Here is an 18,089-nt window from a genome sequence, read left to right on the forward strand (position 1 = left end):
TAACTGAGATAGATCGAAAGAAAAAAACTTACCTACAAAACAAAATATTTTTGAAATTTACTTTAGTTTTCGAAATAAAAGAAATTCTTTTGCCTTAAATGCATTAACAATCCCAACGACACTTCTTCTTAGAGCATCTCCAATGTAGAACTTCATTTTTTTTCCTCCAAAATGGAGTAAAAGTGAAAATGAAGTAAAATTACTCTAACCCTACTCCATTTTCCACTCCATAATGGAGTGATGAACAAAAAAAAAATAGATTATTCTATTTATGGAGTAAATTTTATTATGGAGTGAGATATGAAGTTGAGTTGGAGCATTACTTACTTTATATTCACTTTTACTCTATTTTAAAGAAAAAAATGGAGTGGGGATGAAAATGCCCTTCCTCGTTATATAAGATCATGTCATCCCATTAGTCCATACATTTATTTTTAATTATAAACTGATAAATTATAGTACAGGTAAAAGCCTAATATAACTAAAATTTTATTTTAGATAACACATGTCAGAATTTTCTTATAAACTCAAAATTTTAACATATCTAAAACCTATAAAATATATATTTACACAACCAAAATATAAATTACATAAATAGTTAAAATATAAATCATGTAAAGTTTATAGTTTTCAATTGGATAAAAATTGTCAACTGAAAAATACTTTCGCGATTTTACGGCGCGGGTAAAAATCTAGTTAGAATTTATAGCATGCGATGTATTGAATGTAACCACATTAATCACCCACCATCACTTCCCTTTTTTTACATTTTATCTTTGCCATCGACTATTATTAGTTTTACAAGCATTTCCAATTGGGCAAACTCATTGCATAGTACTAGTGAAGATTATATTTACTGATTTGTTTCTATCAACATGACATGTACTACTCAATTATCTACTAAATTCCATAGTTTACACAAATTAAGGATAACTCATACTATACCCTTGCTTTTACTTAAATCAAATTTGCTAAGCTGTATAATAGTCAGGCTCATATTACTCCATATAGCTGGTGCTTATCTTATTTTTTTCTTTTTTTCCCTATCAGTGTAACACGTCAATAATATAACGATAATTGAACGTCTATAGTTATTGCTTACTATTTCACACGTACAATTATACACATCTATAGAGATATATGTGTGTAAAAAGCATCTCTGCATCTGCATGTGCATGAGTTTCTACAGAGAGAAAATTTGAAGTGCAGAAAACTCAGAAAGAAAAACATCCATATAAAGTTATTATTTTCTCTTTTAACTCTTTTAGCTCTACGATATTATTATCTTATGGTCTTTTAACTGTTTTAACTGTTTACGTAAAAAAATATCTTGCTGTAAGATTTCCACAAAATTTCACCTATAAAGTCCTAACGTGAGATGGGAAGAACACTTCACAGAAACTTTTTATTCAGACGCTTGTTTTTACTTTGTCTCGAAAGAGAATGAATCAGGTTATGTAACTTATGTTAATAATTTATAATTATTATTGATCGACTTACATGTTGTTTTGTTTTATGTAGATCATTTCCTGCGTTGAAAACGCTTGTACGATGCGTCAAGCACCTAGGGATCTCAAAAAGAGGCTTGAGACAATGTCCGTGTACTTATGTGAAACTACTTCACACTCAGCCTACGCAAAGGCCATAATTACTGGATTTTTCCAGTCGGTGGGGAGCAATGTAACTGCGGAAACAAGCTGTAAGTTTAATTGCTAAATTGTTGTAACTTTGTAGTACTATATAAATGGTATCTTATAGGCATGGGCATTCGGGGTTTTAATCGGGTTTTGGTTTAGTCCAATTGGATTTCGGTTTTTCGGGTTTATCAAAATCAGCTCGGTTCGGATTATATGAAAATTCGGTTCGGAACCGGTTCGGATTTTATCGGGTTCGGGTCGGGGTAAGTAAATCTTCAAAGAACCGGTACAATCCGATATACTTTCGGGTTCGGGTCCCAATCGGTTCTTCGGTTTAAATATACCTGATTTATATCTACTTTGTAACCAAAAAGTAAGTAAAATCGGTTCTTCGGTTTTAAAATACTTGATTTGTACCTATTTTGTAACCAAAACATAAATAAAATCGGTTCAAACAAAAGAAAGGAACATCAAATGTGATTACTCAAAATCAAGTGAAAGATAAACATAGTTATTGATAAAAAAAAAACTAAATAAATGAAAGCACAAAACGAAAACCAAGTTCTCATGAAATAAAAAACATTATTCAATGAAAACAACACGAAAATTTAAAAACTTCAACCTTCAACCATCAATCTTTATATAATAGATAATTATTTTAGATGTTCAATATATTTTGAATACATATTAGGAATTGAGATCATGTTTGGTACAAGTTCTTTTTGGAAATTTTGAATGTTTCGGGTTCTATCGGGTATCCATTTAGGTTCGGATTCGGTTCGAATAATACCCATAACTCGAAATACCATAAAACAAGATCCATTCGGTATTCTTGTCGGGTTTGGATCAGTCCGGATTTATTTTTATCAGATCGGATTCCGTTCGAATTTTCGGGTTCGGTTTATTTGCCCAGACCTAGTCTCTTAATTATAAACATTTGTCTCGCAGTGCTCGCCGTCAAAAATGAGATCCATGGAGTTTTCAATGCTTACGGTCCGGTTCTATTACCATATGCAAATACCCTAAATTTACAAGTAAGTTTTTTTTCTATAGCAGTTAAGGGATTTTAGGGAAGTTTATGGTCCAAATCGTATAACTAAAACTAATCCAGCAAGGCAATATAATTTAGTTTTTCCAAACCTTGACGCTGACATTTATTTTCATCAGATATTTTGTCAACCCTTTTATTGCTTAGGCTTGTTAAACGCTAATCCATTGTTATTTCTATTAGTTTAAGCTAAGTGTTCTTGTCTGCAACCAGTCCGGGTCTATTAATTAAAGCCCCTAAGCGATCTTTCTAAGTGTTTTTTCTCTTTTGAAGTGGGTGTCTAATAGAGAACTGTGTTGTCGCTTATTAGTTAACGTGAATGTTTAAAAATGCCTACTTTTGTTAAAACAACACATAATAATAAAGACATTATTTTGTGAAGTGAAGACTTGGGAGAAAAAAGTGTTAATATATAAAACTATTAAGCAGATAATATAAAGTAAAACAATGGTTAGAAGAGTGAATTAGTACTTAATTAATTTAAGTTATACTAGATCCTTGTATTTAAAAAAGTGACATATCTTAAGCAAAAACAATGTTTAATACTACACAGTATTACAAGTACAGAAAAGTAAGGAAGAGTTGGACATTTTATTGATTGAAAAACTGTCAAATTTTTAATCAATGCATGATTTTGTAGAGAAAGTGCATGAAAAGTATTTTTTAAAAAGAATTGATGGAATACCATTTTGTTCGACCATATAATTAATATACAGATCCAAGTGATCGATACTGTGGAGAGAATCTGCCTTGAAGCGGACTCATCGTTTTTTCCAGCTTTCGGTTACGTAAGTAAAAATATATTCTCTTTTTAATTTTTCTAAAGTTGTTATATGATGCTATTTATTTGGTTTTACTTTGGTTTGATTTTAAACTAATAGATAATTGAGGTTCTGTCGAACCACGGTGTGGACTTCGAAGCAATTCAGGTTTGGAAAACCCGTAAGAACAAGGAACGGGATGAAGGAACGTTGTCACCACGAGAGGTAGCGCTGCTGACAAACTTGCTGGGTACGCCGATAGGACCTGCCGGTGCGATCCTTCAGGGGTACGATCTTGGCCAGGCTAGCCAAGACGCCAGAAACATGGGCTTCTAATTTCTAAAGACGGTTGATCTGGCCGTAGTAGCTAAAAGTCGTATGTTTGAACAATAATCGTTTAGTTATATCTCTTCTATCTTATTACTAAGGCTTGGCCCGCTTATGATGCGGGATTATTAAACTTGGATATTTTTACTTATGTCTTTAATATATAAGGGATGATTGCATGCTTTTGCTGGTTATTTTAGTTTTTCAATTCATTTACTTTGGTATATTTCTTTTATATGCTTGTTTCATGATATCATTGAACAAATGTGGAGATTTGATAGCAGTTAGGAGATTTTGTTTTAGGTAAGCTTTAATCTTAGCCTTAGTGATGAAAAAATGTGATATGCCCCCATCTAATTGTGATGCTGCGTCCGCCCCTGTCACGAATCACGAGCCCTATCGATGCGAGGGTGGAAATATAACTTTATCCTCGAACACAGAGAGAGAGAGAGAGATAATTCTTATACGGACCATTTTACCTGGTGGAACACGTTTAGGCTTTTTTTTTTTTTAAGTTTGATCAAAATAAGCCCGTTAGAATTCTTTTGTTGCTTATCAAAAAAAAAAAAAATTCTTTTGTTCCAAGTTACCTCTTCAAAAGGCAAGTTTCTTCTTTTTGACTTGCCCCGCAAGTAATCCTCGAAAGGCTCTTAATTGTCTTCTCGTCAACTGCTCCAAAACGCCAATGTTATTGATTGAGCTAACAGTCAGCAGAAAAGCTCTTTGCTGCAACCAGGACTAGATGTGATTCAGGGGGGCTTTCTGGAGATAGAGCACGACTTTACTAACCAGGTCAATTGTTTTGTGCCGTTGACACTTACAGATATGCGTACTAACACTATTAGCAAATAAATTTTGGAGTCCCAAAGACCATCTTGAACTCTCCATTGCGCTGAGGGAATATAAGAGAGAAAAACACTACATGTAAGTTTTCCATCAACAGTAGTTCCCTGCTTCAAGTAGAAGTGTATAGTCATAATTTTTTAGGAAAGGAGACATCATTTGAGAAGCTTGAAATGGTTGAGAGCTCATCACATCTAGTTAGGTGCTTAACAACGGTTTTCAACATGAAGAGCATCACAGCGGATATCGTCAACATCTACGGTGGTACAAGCAACTATGGCACCAACGATGAAGCTTGAAACTATGCCTGAGTACTTATGTGGAGTTACCCCTCAATCAGCTTACACGAAAGCCATACTTAGTGCATTTTTTCACTCGGTTGGGAGCAATGTAACGGCGAACATAAGCGGTAAGTGCAATTAACTATTTGATAAATTATTGTAACACTATGTATTTGATAAATGGTCTCTTATGAACATATCTCGCAGTGATCTCCATCAAGAATGCGATCGATGGAGTTTTCAATTCTTACGGTTCGGTTCTTACCCCCCATATATAAATAGTACCACTTTGCAAATAAGTTTTTTTTTTCATTTATAAAAAGTGGAGTTTGATAGCAGTTAGGAGATTTTGTTTTAGGTAAGCTTTAATCTTAGCCTTAGTGATGTTCTACTGGAATTTCATTGCAGTTAAGGGATTTCCCTTTTAGGTAAGCTTTAATTTTAGCCTTACGGATTTGATTAAACCTTTGTTTGGAGCCTATATAATTTTTTACAGTTTTTAAGGCTCATTTTTCTAACCCTTATGTTTACAATCGATTAAATTACTTTATGAGCATTTGTAATTGGTCAATATGTACTTATTATAGTAGTAAAAGTATTTACAGAATTTTTAATCAAATTAAACATGTAGTCATCAGATATTACTTGAAGAAATACTAAAGAGGTGAAGTATCATAGTCATTGACATATAATTATTCCTTCTAATTATCCAAATAAGGTAGACACATAACTATTTATTTAGATTTATTATTCATTTACTAGAGACCAATGTTATATATGTTATTTTTCTATCAACAACTTTTGATGGAACTTACTATGAAACTAATTAACAAACAATAAACATAGTATTAAATTCTCTATTAACCAAAAAGAAATTTCATGCAATCACAAGGTGAAACATGACAACACTAAGATTTAGTGATATATTACTGTTACTGTAGTTCATATACACCATTATCTCCGAGAGCTCTCAGCTCCCAGGACTTTTCGGTAACTAATCAAAACATCGATTCCAGTTGTTTCCGAGCTGCCTGATTCTTGATCCCTAGTTTTTTTTTGTTTTGATCAAACCACTTTCATGGAAACTTAAAAGAGTTCAACTCTATCAATGGAGTATACAACAAGGCTATAAAGACTCAAACAAACCAAAGTATAGACCAACACACTGGACAAGCAAATGAGAAAGCTTAAAGAAAAGGTGATATCACAAGTTCAACCACCGTTGTCTCTGAAAGAGGACAGTCAAACAAGAAGACTTCTTCAAATTGATTTTTTTTCTTTTTTTATTTTTTTTTTTAGCAAAAAAAAATTTGACGTTCCTGTTCGAAACAATAAAGGGGAGAGATGAAAACCTCCATGGTCAAAGAGGTCAGACACTTGACACCATCTAAATGAGAGACGATAAACATCTTTGATTCTTGATCCCTAATAAATCCTTCAAACACAACAAAAAATATTGAGAATTTGATGAGCTGATAAGAAACATGAGAGGAGTGGTCAAGCATTGATATTAAAAATCTTAAATAGTCATTTTTAAGTTTTTGTCACAAAAATAACTATCATTGAGAAAAATGATCAAAATAACATTTTTTGTTTTCAAAAAAAATAATTTTTTATTTTTTAAAATTTAAAATTTTGTCATCAAAACCCTTGTCCTTTAACTCTAAACTCTAAATTTAAATTAGTTAATCATAAGATATAAATATATTTTTATCCTTTAAATAATTATTTTGGTTGTTTTCCTCCTTAAATGCTATTTTCTCACAAAATAGCTATCCTAGTAAATTTCTCTATTAGAAATCTTTAAAGAATTTTCTACATATGTATTTAATACAAATTACTCAACGTGACACACGATCTAAGATGAACTAATTTCTAATCTACATATATGTTTATTCAAAATTACTCAAGAACACGACTGATGGGGTTTTTGATTCATATGGTCCGATCATAACCCCATATGCAAACACTAACTCTCTCCAAGTGAGGTTTTGATTCATCTTCCTTACAGAACAAGTCATCGTTTTTAGATGATGCCAATCTGGTCTCGGACATCCTTCTCGTCGGTCCATTTAAGGCCCAAAGTTCATCAACACGGCAGACGTATAAGCCCTTACATATATACATGAAAAAGCCAAACACTTAAGTAGACAAAAAGAGTAATTTGTATTGATCAGTGATAGTTATACAATACAATACCAAATAAAGTGTCAAGAAGACATCAGACTATGTCTCTTCTTTCTTCTTTATTCACACACAAACAAGAAGCAACAAACAAACAAACAAAACCAAGAAACCAAACTCCATCAAGAGCTGATTGTGATCATATCTTGGCAAAATCAACGGTCTTCTTTCCATCATGTGCCTTCTTGAAGAAGTACCTAACGTAATCAGAGTACACGACGTCTCTATCGATCGGTTCCTCTCCATTTGCTATCACCTCGAGAAGAGGACCAATCACTGACTCTGGTTTTGGATTCACAAAGATAGGTACCGAGATTCTGTTGTTGCTACCGTTAGCTAAGACACGATGCTCCACGCTCTTGTAACGACCATTGCTCAAGATCTGCATGGTGTCTCCGATGTTGATCACGAAAGATCCGGGAACCGGTGGCACGTGAACCCAGTTCCCTGACACCAGAGAACGCACGTGGAGACCATCGATCTGGTCTTGTAAGACAATGGTGAGGGAAGAGACGTCAGAGTGGCGGCCAACGCCAACGGTTAGGTCAGGGTTAGGACAGATGGGATAGTAGTTGAGGTTGACTCGAATCGAACCCATGAAGAGTGACTCTTTGGTCTCGTCTAGCTCTTTCACATTGAGGTTCTTCCCCAAATACTCTAGAAGCTTCCTCACCATTGTCTTGGACTTGTTCATGTAGTCTAGAGCTTCATTCCTAAAATCAAGAAAATCAAGAATTGTTTATATGAATCAATGATCACTGTAGTTTCAAATTATATTTAGGCTTTGTTCACGTATACTTAAAAGAAGTAATAATGTAGTTTAAAAATTAATAACTCTATCTATATATGTCTAACGTCATTTCTTTGAAATTATAAACTCTGAATTTAGGAATATATCTAAAACTTTAATTTTAGATCTGAATTTATATATCTATCTTATTAAAACTCAAGTACAAAATTAGAGTGTTTGGAGACTTGAATAGGACTATTAAAAAATTTGGAGTGTTTGGAAACATGGATTGCAGTCTTTAAAAAAAAAATATTTTTGTTTGAAAACAAGGATAGTAGTATTAATAAAAAAAGTAATGGGCTTATGTTTTTAAAAAAATTGAAAGTTATCTAGGCCACTTTTAAAATATACCAAAATGGGTCAATCTAATTGCCTAAATTTTTTTTTTCTAAACTAACCATAAAACAAAATTTAAACTTTATATACATATTTCAAATCAAAATAATAATTCAAATTTGATTTATATCAAAAATTGATTCAAAAATATACATATATTCAAAAATGAATTTTTACTAAACTATTTTTCAATAACCATTATAAAAAATATTGTCAATATATATAAGAAAAATATAATACAAAGCCCAATTTGAAATACCAACTCAAATTATGGTTTTTATATTTCATATTAAGTTTTAAAAATATAATATATGTAATTATTTATATGATAGTATGTATAAAATACTATTAATTATATGATTACTTATAGGATGGTACATATAAAATACGATTAATTATATGATGATAAAATACGATATATAATAATGACTAGGGATGGGCTTTTGGGTACCCATACGGGCTTGGTTCTGATCGGTTTGTATTTCGGGGTCAAAGATTTCAGCCTTATTAGAATGTTTCTAAATTTTGGTTTGAGTTCGATTTGGATCTTTGCGGGGTTGGTTTGGGTTTGGATAACTAATTTATTTTTAAAGTCTTAAATCATTATATATTTTAAATTTCTCAAAATGTATAAATAAAATAATATATTACGTATAAATTTGAATAACATATGTCATAATACTTAAGCTTAACATATCAATTGGCTTGATTTAAAATTTTGGATACGGAATCAATAATTATTTTAAGTATTTTTGGTGATTTGAGTATACTTTAACTATTTCAGATATTTACTTTTGACTATCTATATATATTTTCAAGTATTTAAACCAATTTAAAAGTATCATTTTTGATGTTTTATATACGTTAAATCTAAAAATAATTAATATATATAAGTATATAAATCTATTTTTAGATAAATTCGGATACCCAAATACTTCGGTTCGGATCAGATTCGGATCAGATTCGGTTCTCTAAATAACAAAATTTTGAATAATTAGAATATTTAATCAATTTATGTTCGGGTTTGGTACTATATTTTTGGATCGGTATCGGTTATGTTCCTCGGATTCATTTTTCCAAATCCTAATAATTACATGAAAAACAAATATTAACATATTTTTCAAAATATACACCCGCGCGCCTGCGCGGGTCAAAATCTAGTAACCTTTTAAAATTGACGATTTTTTTTTAAAAAAAAATTTAGGTTTGGTCTCTTATTCAACCGCTCTAGTCTCACATGCTAAAAAAGGTCCGTCGATGATTAAAACAGTGACATATTTGATTTTTGAACTCACTTGCAAACATCAGGCCAAAACTGTGATGCTTCAGTTTCAGAGACAAAGAAGAGACTGAGATAATCTTTCCACTCCAAAGCCTTCTCTGCACGAGGACTGAAACTCGTACCGAACCTAACATTGGTCGACAGAGAATTCTCCTTTGTGTATTTGCTCTTCTCTTCTACAGGAAGATTGAAGAATCTGTGAGTAGCGGCCTTCACGTTGTCAAGAACTTCCAAAGGAACTCCATGGTTGATCACTTGAAAGAAACCCCATTTCTCAGCAGCGTCACAGATAGCTTTAGCCACTTTGCTCTCGTCGGGGTACGACATGTCGATGACAGGAATGGCTTCGTCTGTCTCGTTGACGAAATTGTTGATGAGACGTTCTTCGAATGGTTGAATGTATTGATCTGGAAGAGCTTTTATTCCTGTTTCTGACAAACCCTTTACGCCGTTTCCTTGGTTGACAACGAACTCGGTTACTTCAGCTGGGTCCGAGAATTGGGTTGTAGAGACTGTTGGAGCCATTAGGTTGAAATTTTAGAATAAAGATTGGAGAATTTTGATTGTGTTGTGAAGATAAGTTACTGAGTCCACAGAGTATTTAAAAGGGAAGAGAATGTGATCAGCTTATGAGTGACCAACCTTTATGGCTCTCACCATGCTTCTTCTTCCCGCCTTTTTCTTTTTTTTAAAAGTTCCATCTGTATTAATTTAATAGTGTTTCAAAAAATTTAGTCAGTAGGATAACTTTATTTTAATTTGGATATGGTCAGCTTTCTAAAGTGGCATTTTGCTAAATACAAGCTCTAAACTGTCATAAAGGATTATCATGGAGTCATCGAAAGTTTGAAACATAAGATAATTTTGGTAAAGAGAAAAGAATGTCACGCTAATTTTTTTAAAGATGTTTAAAATTGAATACATAAAGATGTACGTATATTTATTAACAAAGTTGTAATTCTAATGAAAATTATATATCTTACATTGCTTTTCACATTTTACAAACATGCGCAAATTCTTGTGGTAATACTAATATGCATGTAATGTTATTCATGACTCAAATGAACGAAATTTCAAAGGTCATCCATTGATTTGTTAGATTAGCTCTGCATTGGTTTAGGTGGAGGGTAACTAATGTTAGTAATGAATCAAATATTTCAGTAATCCCAGTCATTCATATATACGTTTAGTAATATTAGTTAGTACGTTGCTAACCATGATGAATGTAAATCAAATGTCATATATATCATAGAGACATAGACATCACAGTAACGTAACAGTTACTATATCTAATGTGTTTTATCCTTCTTTCTTACAACAATGTCTATCCCTCTCTCCACGACAATATATACAAATTTTTGTGTGATCTCGTCTAATAATTAAGAAACGCTATATCCGTACACATTGCAGTCGTAAGAGGAAAAAAAAATGGAAAGAATCAAAAAAATTTCTTGTGACATAAGTACATAACAAACCTTAAACTTATGATAAATAATCTTGGTAGGTGGAGAAGCATGGGACTAGGCATGCTTCTTGTTGCGCTAAGCAAATTACCATTTTAACGAGCTTATTTTGACCAAACTTAATGGGCCTTTAAAAGCCCAAACTTGTTACCACCAAAAGCAGACTGGTTCGCATAATGAAAAGAAGTATCTCTCTTCCAGAACAAAGTTATCTTTCCACGCTCGCATCAATAGACAATAGGGTTCGTAAGATGTGCAGCCTAGCGCTTTGAATCCCCACTGAGTTTTCCTGAGAATCGAGCAAAGATTTGCTGGAAAGGTAAAAGTAAAGAACAGTATTAAAATGTCTTCTTCCTTTTTTTTTTTTGCTAAAGAGCAGTATTTAAATGTCTGTGTACGGAAAATAGAATACGATAATCTTTAATCACTTCTGTGGATAACACAGGCTTTTTGCCAAAACCAAAAAAAGAGTAGAAAAAGAATCTAAATACTTTTTTAACCTAAAATTTCTTGGTAGAAAAAGAATCTAAAATACCTTTTTAACCTATATCTTGTTGAACAAGAAACCAAGTAAACAAATGAAATGCTGCTCTGTTACACTAAAAGGTGAAGAAAATAATACAAAAGAATTTCTAAGTCATCATCTTCTCTATTCACACAAAAAGAATAGATAGGACCGAAAGAACTTATTGTGTAATAAAAAAATAAAATCATCAGTTATGAATCTGTGATATCTCCAGGTAATGATTTCCATAACGGTGACATCTGAGGCGTTTGCGTTTGAGACGATGAGGAGAAACAAAGTCTTGAAATAGAACCACATCTTGGAGACAAGTTGACTTGTTCCAGTGCTTGAAACTGAAGCTCTGATGGGTAATCTCTTACACAACCGATCCTTGGTCCTGCACCCGTTGTCCATTTGCATGATAGTTGTTTCCCAAGTTGGAAAGATTTACTTTCCTTCTTTGAATTTATCCTTTTTAGGATTGATTCTTCTGGAATATTGACTACTTCGTCACTCTCTTTGGTTTCCTCTTCTCCTCCTCTTTTTGGTGAGGTTTTCTCTGAAGGAATTGATTCTTGCTCTAACTCAAAAATCTCTTCCTCTTCCTCTTCATCATCATCACCTGAATCATAGTCTTCAGTTGCTTTGGATTGTGTTTCGTCCCCAAATATACTCAAAGACTCCATCTTCTTCGGTGTTTCGATATTATCCATCACTGGAGTTGTTTCTTCCTCTCTTGGATCAGCCATCACAGTCTTCTCAGCCTCCAAGTCCTCTTCCAAAGAATGGTTTCTCATATGAGTGCTTCTCTGTTTGTGCATGGAGAACTCATCATCATCTGTTGGACTCATCTGAAACACAAAAACATTTATAAGAACATAACCCTCACAGACTCAACAACCAAATGACTCAATCAAATCAAATCTCTTTCTCTTACCTTTACATCAGTGATATCAACATCATTCTCTCTAAGGAAAGACAAGAAGTCCAAGAAGTTCTCTTCGGTAGGTTGATAATGTCCACTATGTGGCCACACAGCCTTGAGAACACCATCCTCAACCACTAATCTTCCTGCAGCAACTGTAGCTCCTCCAGCTAAGAAGCTTGAATGTTGAAACGTACCCTTCTTCTTCTTCCCAACATACAACACTTTCGACGTGCTGAGCACGAAAATCCATTTGGAATCACTATCTTCCAAAGAAGAAGTCTGAAGCATTTCACCACTGTTCTTGTAGTAGAACTTGCCGTCTTCCACAACAACCTCATAAGCTTTCCTTTCCATCTATACAAAATAAACACGACAACTATAAGAAACAAGTTTCTAGTTTATCGGTAAAGTTACTTGTTGAGCAAGTAAAAGAAATAGATACTAACCGGACCAAGGTACTTGATGCACTGTTGCTGAAGTTTTGATCTAGGACATTTCTCCACAAGGTTTACTTCTTTCCCTTCTCCAATATCAAGCCTGAAAACATTCACATATCTAAGTTTAGTTTTTTTGATGCAGCTCAAACTTTTTAACAAAGATGTCAGTGAGAGAAGTAATTACCAGTAGAAGAATGGTTCTCTACTCTGACAATGAAGCCACTTGTTGTAGTAAAAGTGCAAGTTGTGTCCATACCGATGTCTCGGGTCAATCTGTTTGCATAAAAACCAAGATTAGACACTAAGTTCAATCCAAAAAGTTTGTATTATTAAAGAAAACTAGTTTCTCTATAACTTACCGCTTCAAGCCAGTGTTGTAGAGCAAGTTTTTGTGCCTTTCCATTCTTGGACAAACCTTTACCAACCTTAGCTGCTCTAGTCCTAGCTCTCGACCACCTCGAAATCGCGGTCTCGTGCTTCTCAATATCAAAGAAAGATATAGAACTTCTCTTCAACTCAGCAAAATCCAAAAGCTTCCACCTGTGACATAAACAATCATTAGATCACCACAACACAAACACAACACATGAACCATAATTAAAAAAAAAAAAAATTACTAACCAGCTTTGTTCCACAAGTACTGCACAATCAGCCAGCTTTCGCCTGGTACGGAAGCTTTTGTAAACTTTCTGTAACTTGATAGCAGCTTCGTGTTTAGGGTTCCTCGGATCAAGAACCGAGAGCTCTCTAGCGATCATCCCAGCATTGTCTTTTTCTTTCAAGAGAGACCTCTTGAGCGAGATCATTCTCTCCAGCTGCATCCCTTTGAAGCTAACGGACTTCTCAACGACCATCTTACCACCAGATCCCATGGATTTCAAGATGGTCGGCTCCAGAGTCCCGTCACTGAAATTTACAGATCTCTTTGGAGTCTTGCACTCGTCGTCATCGCCGAAGCTTATGGACTTGACCGTGACGGAGTCTAGAGCGGCTTCCACGTCGTCTTGCTCGAACTGACAGGAGAATGATACACCCATTCAAGAGAAGAGAGATTCTCTGACCTGAAGTGAAACATCACGAATCTATTATGTCTGAATCATAAACAGAGAGACAAAAAAAAAAGAGTTTGAAAAGAAAAAGAGAAAACAGAACTTTTCGGATCTGGAAAAATAGAGCAACCCGGAAATGAATCACAACCGATTAAATGAAATACGTTTTCTTCTTAAAATATATATAAATAGAGAGAGAGAGAGAAGAATCAGTCGTGGTTAAGATGGATAAGTACCTTGAATATACGTTTTGGCACTTGGAACAGGTTTATTCTCAAGCAGAGGAATCTTGAAACTCTCTGTTTGGTTCTTCTTGAATCTTCTTTTGATTCTCTTTATGTTCTTGAGAGGAAGAGTCGAGAGGTTTTTTCTTTGTTCTTTAGTTTTCTTCAGGGATTGTAAGTTACAAACTCTTCAGGGATAGAGTTTATATATATAATACCGTCAACTCCAGAGGGACAAGACAGGGTAGAGAGAGACTGTTAGAGAGAGAAAGAGCAGCGTCGATATTTCCAACCACGTGTTTTTCGTAGCTGCAGAATATTCATACGAGGTCAAAAGTTCAACTCAGATTTTACTCTACTCAATTAATTATCCCAAAAAAATTAATATTGAAGGTTTTAGACTATATCAAAATTAATTAATAATTATATTTACAAATAAATAAAAGTTTACTGGAAATATTATTTTAGACTAATGTAGGTAATCTTTAAACTTAATTAGGAATCCGTGTGACCACTAAAAAGTATATAATTCGGTGCAATATTTATAAACTTAAGGACATCCTTATTAGTAAAATACCTTGCAAAATGTTTATTTATAATATTAACTTAATTTAGTTATGGAAGTAAATTTTAAATGTAAACAAATTGAATTTGCACGCGTGATTTTTAAGTTTATAATAATGTTAGTTAATTTCTCAAATGATCAATATCTTGTTTTTTCTTTCTTTTTACCTTTACTTTTTTAATATTAAAGACCCAATGTACTATCCTTTGAAAAAAAGACACAGTGTTATATTAATTAAAATTACTTTACTAAGAGCACCCGCAATGGTGTTAGCTAAGAGTTTTTAGAAAAAATGTATTTTGATTTTTTAAATATTATTTTTTTCTTTAAAAAAAAAAATATCAACCTCGTGGAAACCCGCAAATAATATAAAGATTCACCAAAAAAAAATTTTTATTTAAAAATTTTAAAAATTGAATTTTTAGTTTTTAGTGGAATTTACTGATTATTTAATTATTTTTTCTTTAAAGACTCTCCCTTTAAATGCTCTAATAAGTTACTTTGTTTACCATCCGTACGTATACGTGTTCTGTGGTACATATTTTTTACTGACATATTCGTTGTTTTTCTCTGACAGATTATAGTGTATTGGTTCTTTTTTTTTAAGTAAACATCGAGTTAACTTAATTTCTTCTGTTTTACACGAGCGTTGCTTACATTTTTTAGGGTTAAGTCATGACATATATAATGTTTTTTTCTTTGAGTTTAAATCTCCATGGAAAACTGGTCACCAACCAAAAAAATAAAATATATTTGACTCAATCCATTTCTTTTTTATCTTCTGAATTTGACTCGATCCATGTTTTAAGTATTAGTTAGTAGAATTTTATTTTACCAAAAAAAGTCGAATTTTAACATCACCACAATAAAGTGACGTAGTTGCACACGTGGATTTTCTAGGTGAATACTTTTTTTTGTCATCAGGTGAATACTATTATTAAGAAAAAAGTCCATGTTTATCAGTTTAAATTTAAAAGGACCCCAATATTATTTATTTCAATCAAATGCGATTTAGTGAAATTTCCTTCTTCCTTTCGTGGCGACCCACATAATACTTCTCTATTCAATCAAAAGTGTTTTGGTGGGTTAATAAGAACAAAAACCATGGAATTAAATAAGCATATAATTTCATTTATTTGTATATTTTAATCCTTAATGTAACGAGGCAATGGAACATTCAAGCTTTACATATAGCTTATTGCATAATGTATACCTGTCCATCTAAATAATTTATTTCGAAATTTGTCGTCATCGATATATATGCACGTATTGGTATAGATCATTGCAACGGTTTAGTTGTTAATAACTGTATGTATGAAAGCCTTTTTTCAAAAAAAAAAAAAAAAAAAAAAACTGTATGTCTGTATTGATATAAAAGCCAAGATTGGCGCTTAATAACATGATAAAAAAATTAAGAAATGTAAATACTGAAATAGTCCGCTTAATAACATGATAACAAAATTAAGAAATGTAAATACTGAAATAGTCGTGACGACCAAATTTACAGGATTTTCTTTCTAATGGAAAATCTTGGAGGCAGTGCCGTGCGAAGAGTTTTAGGGGCTTAAGGCAAGTTTTAAAAATAAATTTATTTACAATCGTAATGAAAATAATTTTTTAATATGATATATTATTTTCACCAAATACACAAGTCTAATACTGTAAAAAGAATAAGTTTATAACGTAAAATATGTTATATTATGTCATATAGAAAAACATACATGAATTCAAAAAGTGAGTTAATTAATTTTCGTAGAAATTTTTTTTTTAATAAGTCTAAATCACTATACTAAAAATTATTTTAAATTTTGGAGCCCTAAAAACAGTCATATTAATCGGGGGCCTGAGGCGAATGCCTTTTTTAATACTCTGTAGGCACGTCTCTGCTTGGAGGTATGTTATTTCTGTAAACAACAACAAACAAAAATAAGTGATTTAAATAATATATAAGAGGTGAGTACCACAATGCATGCATATGTACACTTTCTCTTGAAAATTAGGCTGAGAGCGACTTGTCTCCTTATATGTCCCTCTAACAAACTCAACATATCAAACCTTTTTAATCTAAATGCACCTTCGTTCAGCAACATTTTTGGACAAAATGGTACGTCGTTTAGTATTTAATGTTAAACGCAAAATACAGTCGACTACTAATAAACCGATATTAACCAAAAACGAGTACATTAGTTACACCGGTGTGACGGTCCGGTTATTACAAAACATTACTATATAATAGATGCATTTCTGGCATATATTAATAAAAAATGAAAGGTCATAAAGGTAAAAACATAGATTTACTGGTTTACACAAATATGAAATATCAAATATGCAATGTCATAGACTCATAATTAATCAACAAGTCTTATGTTGCAAAGTAGTAGGAAAACGGTCTAAAGCACAATAAGAAAGCGAAAACCTTTGGGTATCCTGATAGATTTTTAATATTATGTACTACAAAACTGAAACGATGAATAAAAAGTGAGTATGAACATGAGGTCATATCATATATATACGCGTAACTTTACTCATCATACGTAGAGATACGTACATTATACTATATATCATACACTGATAAAGTAAAGACCCGTACAAAAAGAAAATCTATTAATAATTGGTTTCTCCTAATAGAATTAAAATGAATGTACTAAGGGCATCTCCATCCCTACTCCATTTTTTCCTCTAAAATGGAGTAAAAGTGAATATGGAGTAAGGAATGCTCTAACCCCACTCCATATCTCACTCCATAATGAAATTTACTCCATAAATAGAGTAATCTATTTTTTGTTTGTTCATCACTTCATTATGGAGTGGGAAATGGAGTAGGGTTGGAGCAATTTTACTCCATTTTCACTTTTACTCTATTTTGGAGTAAAAAATGGTGTTTTACATTGGAGATGCTCTAAGTACAAAGAGACCCTATAAAATTGCCCCCAAGAGAACAGTATAATACAATGATGTCAACCATCGGTTGAAACGTTGCATAACGCCACCGTCTCCGTGCGCATGCGCGTATATGGATATGCCAACTAAATTATTTCAAAAGCATTAGTGCTATTTTTTTTTTACGTAATTAATGGTTTAAAAGCATTAGTGCTATTTTTTTTTTGTGTAATGGCTTAAAAGCATACGAGTTTAGTTGATAACTACGACTGTTTTTTTTTTACCAACCATAAGGTTGATTTTCCTTTTTCAGTGGGGGTTTTTTTTTTTACAACCCTTTTTTCAGTGGCTTTAGACAATCAAAATGTATTACAACAAAGCTGTGTTTATTATGGATTTTGATCAGTTTATTATATAGAGATTTGTTATTAATATTATGGAACATAATAATGGTTTATATAGTCATCCGATACAATAAATTTGTATCCTCGACCTCATACAGTTTTAACTGCTTTGTAACAGTACAAAAAATGTAACGCTTTGATTTGA

At 32.6% G+C, this 18,089-nt stretch overlaps 3 protein-coding genes across 3 annotated transcripts; 1 reads left to right on the plus strand and 2 right to left on the minus strand.

Annotated features, from left to right (window-relative positions):
- The first annotated feature begins 1,408 nt into the window (after nt 1-1,408).
- LOC103844747 lies at nt 1,409-6,096 on the plus strand. The gene is made up of 5 exons (XM_009121559.3): nt 1,409-1,452; nt 1,522-1,699; nt 2,586-2,671; nt 3,402-3,473; nt 3,567-6,096. The coding sequence occupies exons 1-5, from the start codon at nt 1,444-1,446 to the stop codon at nt 3,780-3,782; spliced, it is 561 nt and encodes a 186-aa protein (XP_009119807.2). The 5' UTR covers nt 1,409-1,443; the 3' UTR covers nt 3,783-6,096.
- Nucleotides 6,097-7,044: 948 nt separating this feature from the next.
- Nucleotides 7,045-11,233, minus strand: LOC103842722 (feruloyl CoA ortho-hydroxylase 1). The gene is made up of 2 exons (XM_009119385.3): nt 9,503-11,233; nt 7,045-7,794 (listed from the first exon to the last, which is right to left on the minus strand). Exons 1-2 carry the CDS (start codon nt 10,012-10,014, stop codon nt 7,221-7,223), a joined length of 1,086 nt encoding a protein of 361 aa, XP_009117633.2. The 5' UTR covers nt 10,015-11,233; the 3' UTR covers nt 7,045-7,220.
- A 290-nt stretch (nt 11,234-11,523) lies between these two features.
- Nucleotides 11,524-14,276, minus strand: LOC103842733 (IQ domain-containing protein IQM2). Its single transcript, XM_009119397.3, has 7 exons — nt 14,108-14,276; nt 13,444-13,883; nt 13,182-13,362; nt 13,007-13,095; nt 12,832-12,922; nt 12,395-12,739; nt 11,524-12,308 (listed from the first exon to the last, which is right to left on the minus strand). Exons 2-7 carry the CDS (start codon nt 13,857-13,859, stop codon nt 11,670-11,672), a joined length of 1,761 nt encoding a protein of 586 aa, XP_009117645.1. The 5' UTR covers nt 13,860-13,883; nt 14,108-14,276; the 3' UTR covers nt 11,524-11,669.
- Nucleotides 14,277-18,089: the final 3,813 nt, after the last annotated feature.

Source organism: Brassica rapa, chromosome A01 (genome assembly GCF_000309985.2).
Source record: "Brassica rapa cultivar Chiifu-401-42 chromosome A01, CAAS_Brap_v3.01, whole genome shotgun sequence".
In the NCBI taxonomy this organism is placed as follows: Eukaryota; Viridiplantae; Streptophyta; class Magnoliopsida; order Brassicales; family Brassicaceae; genus Brassica; species Brassica rapa.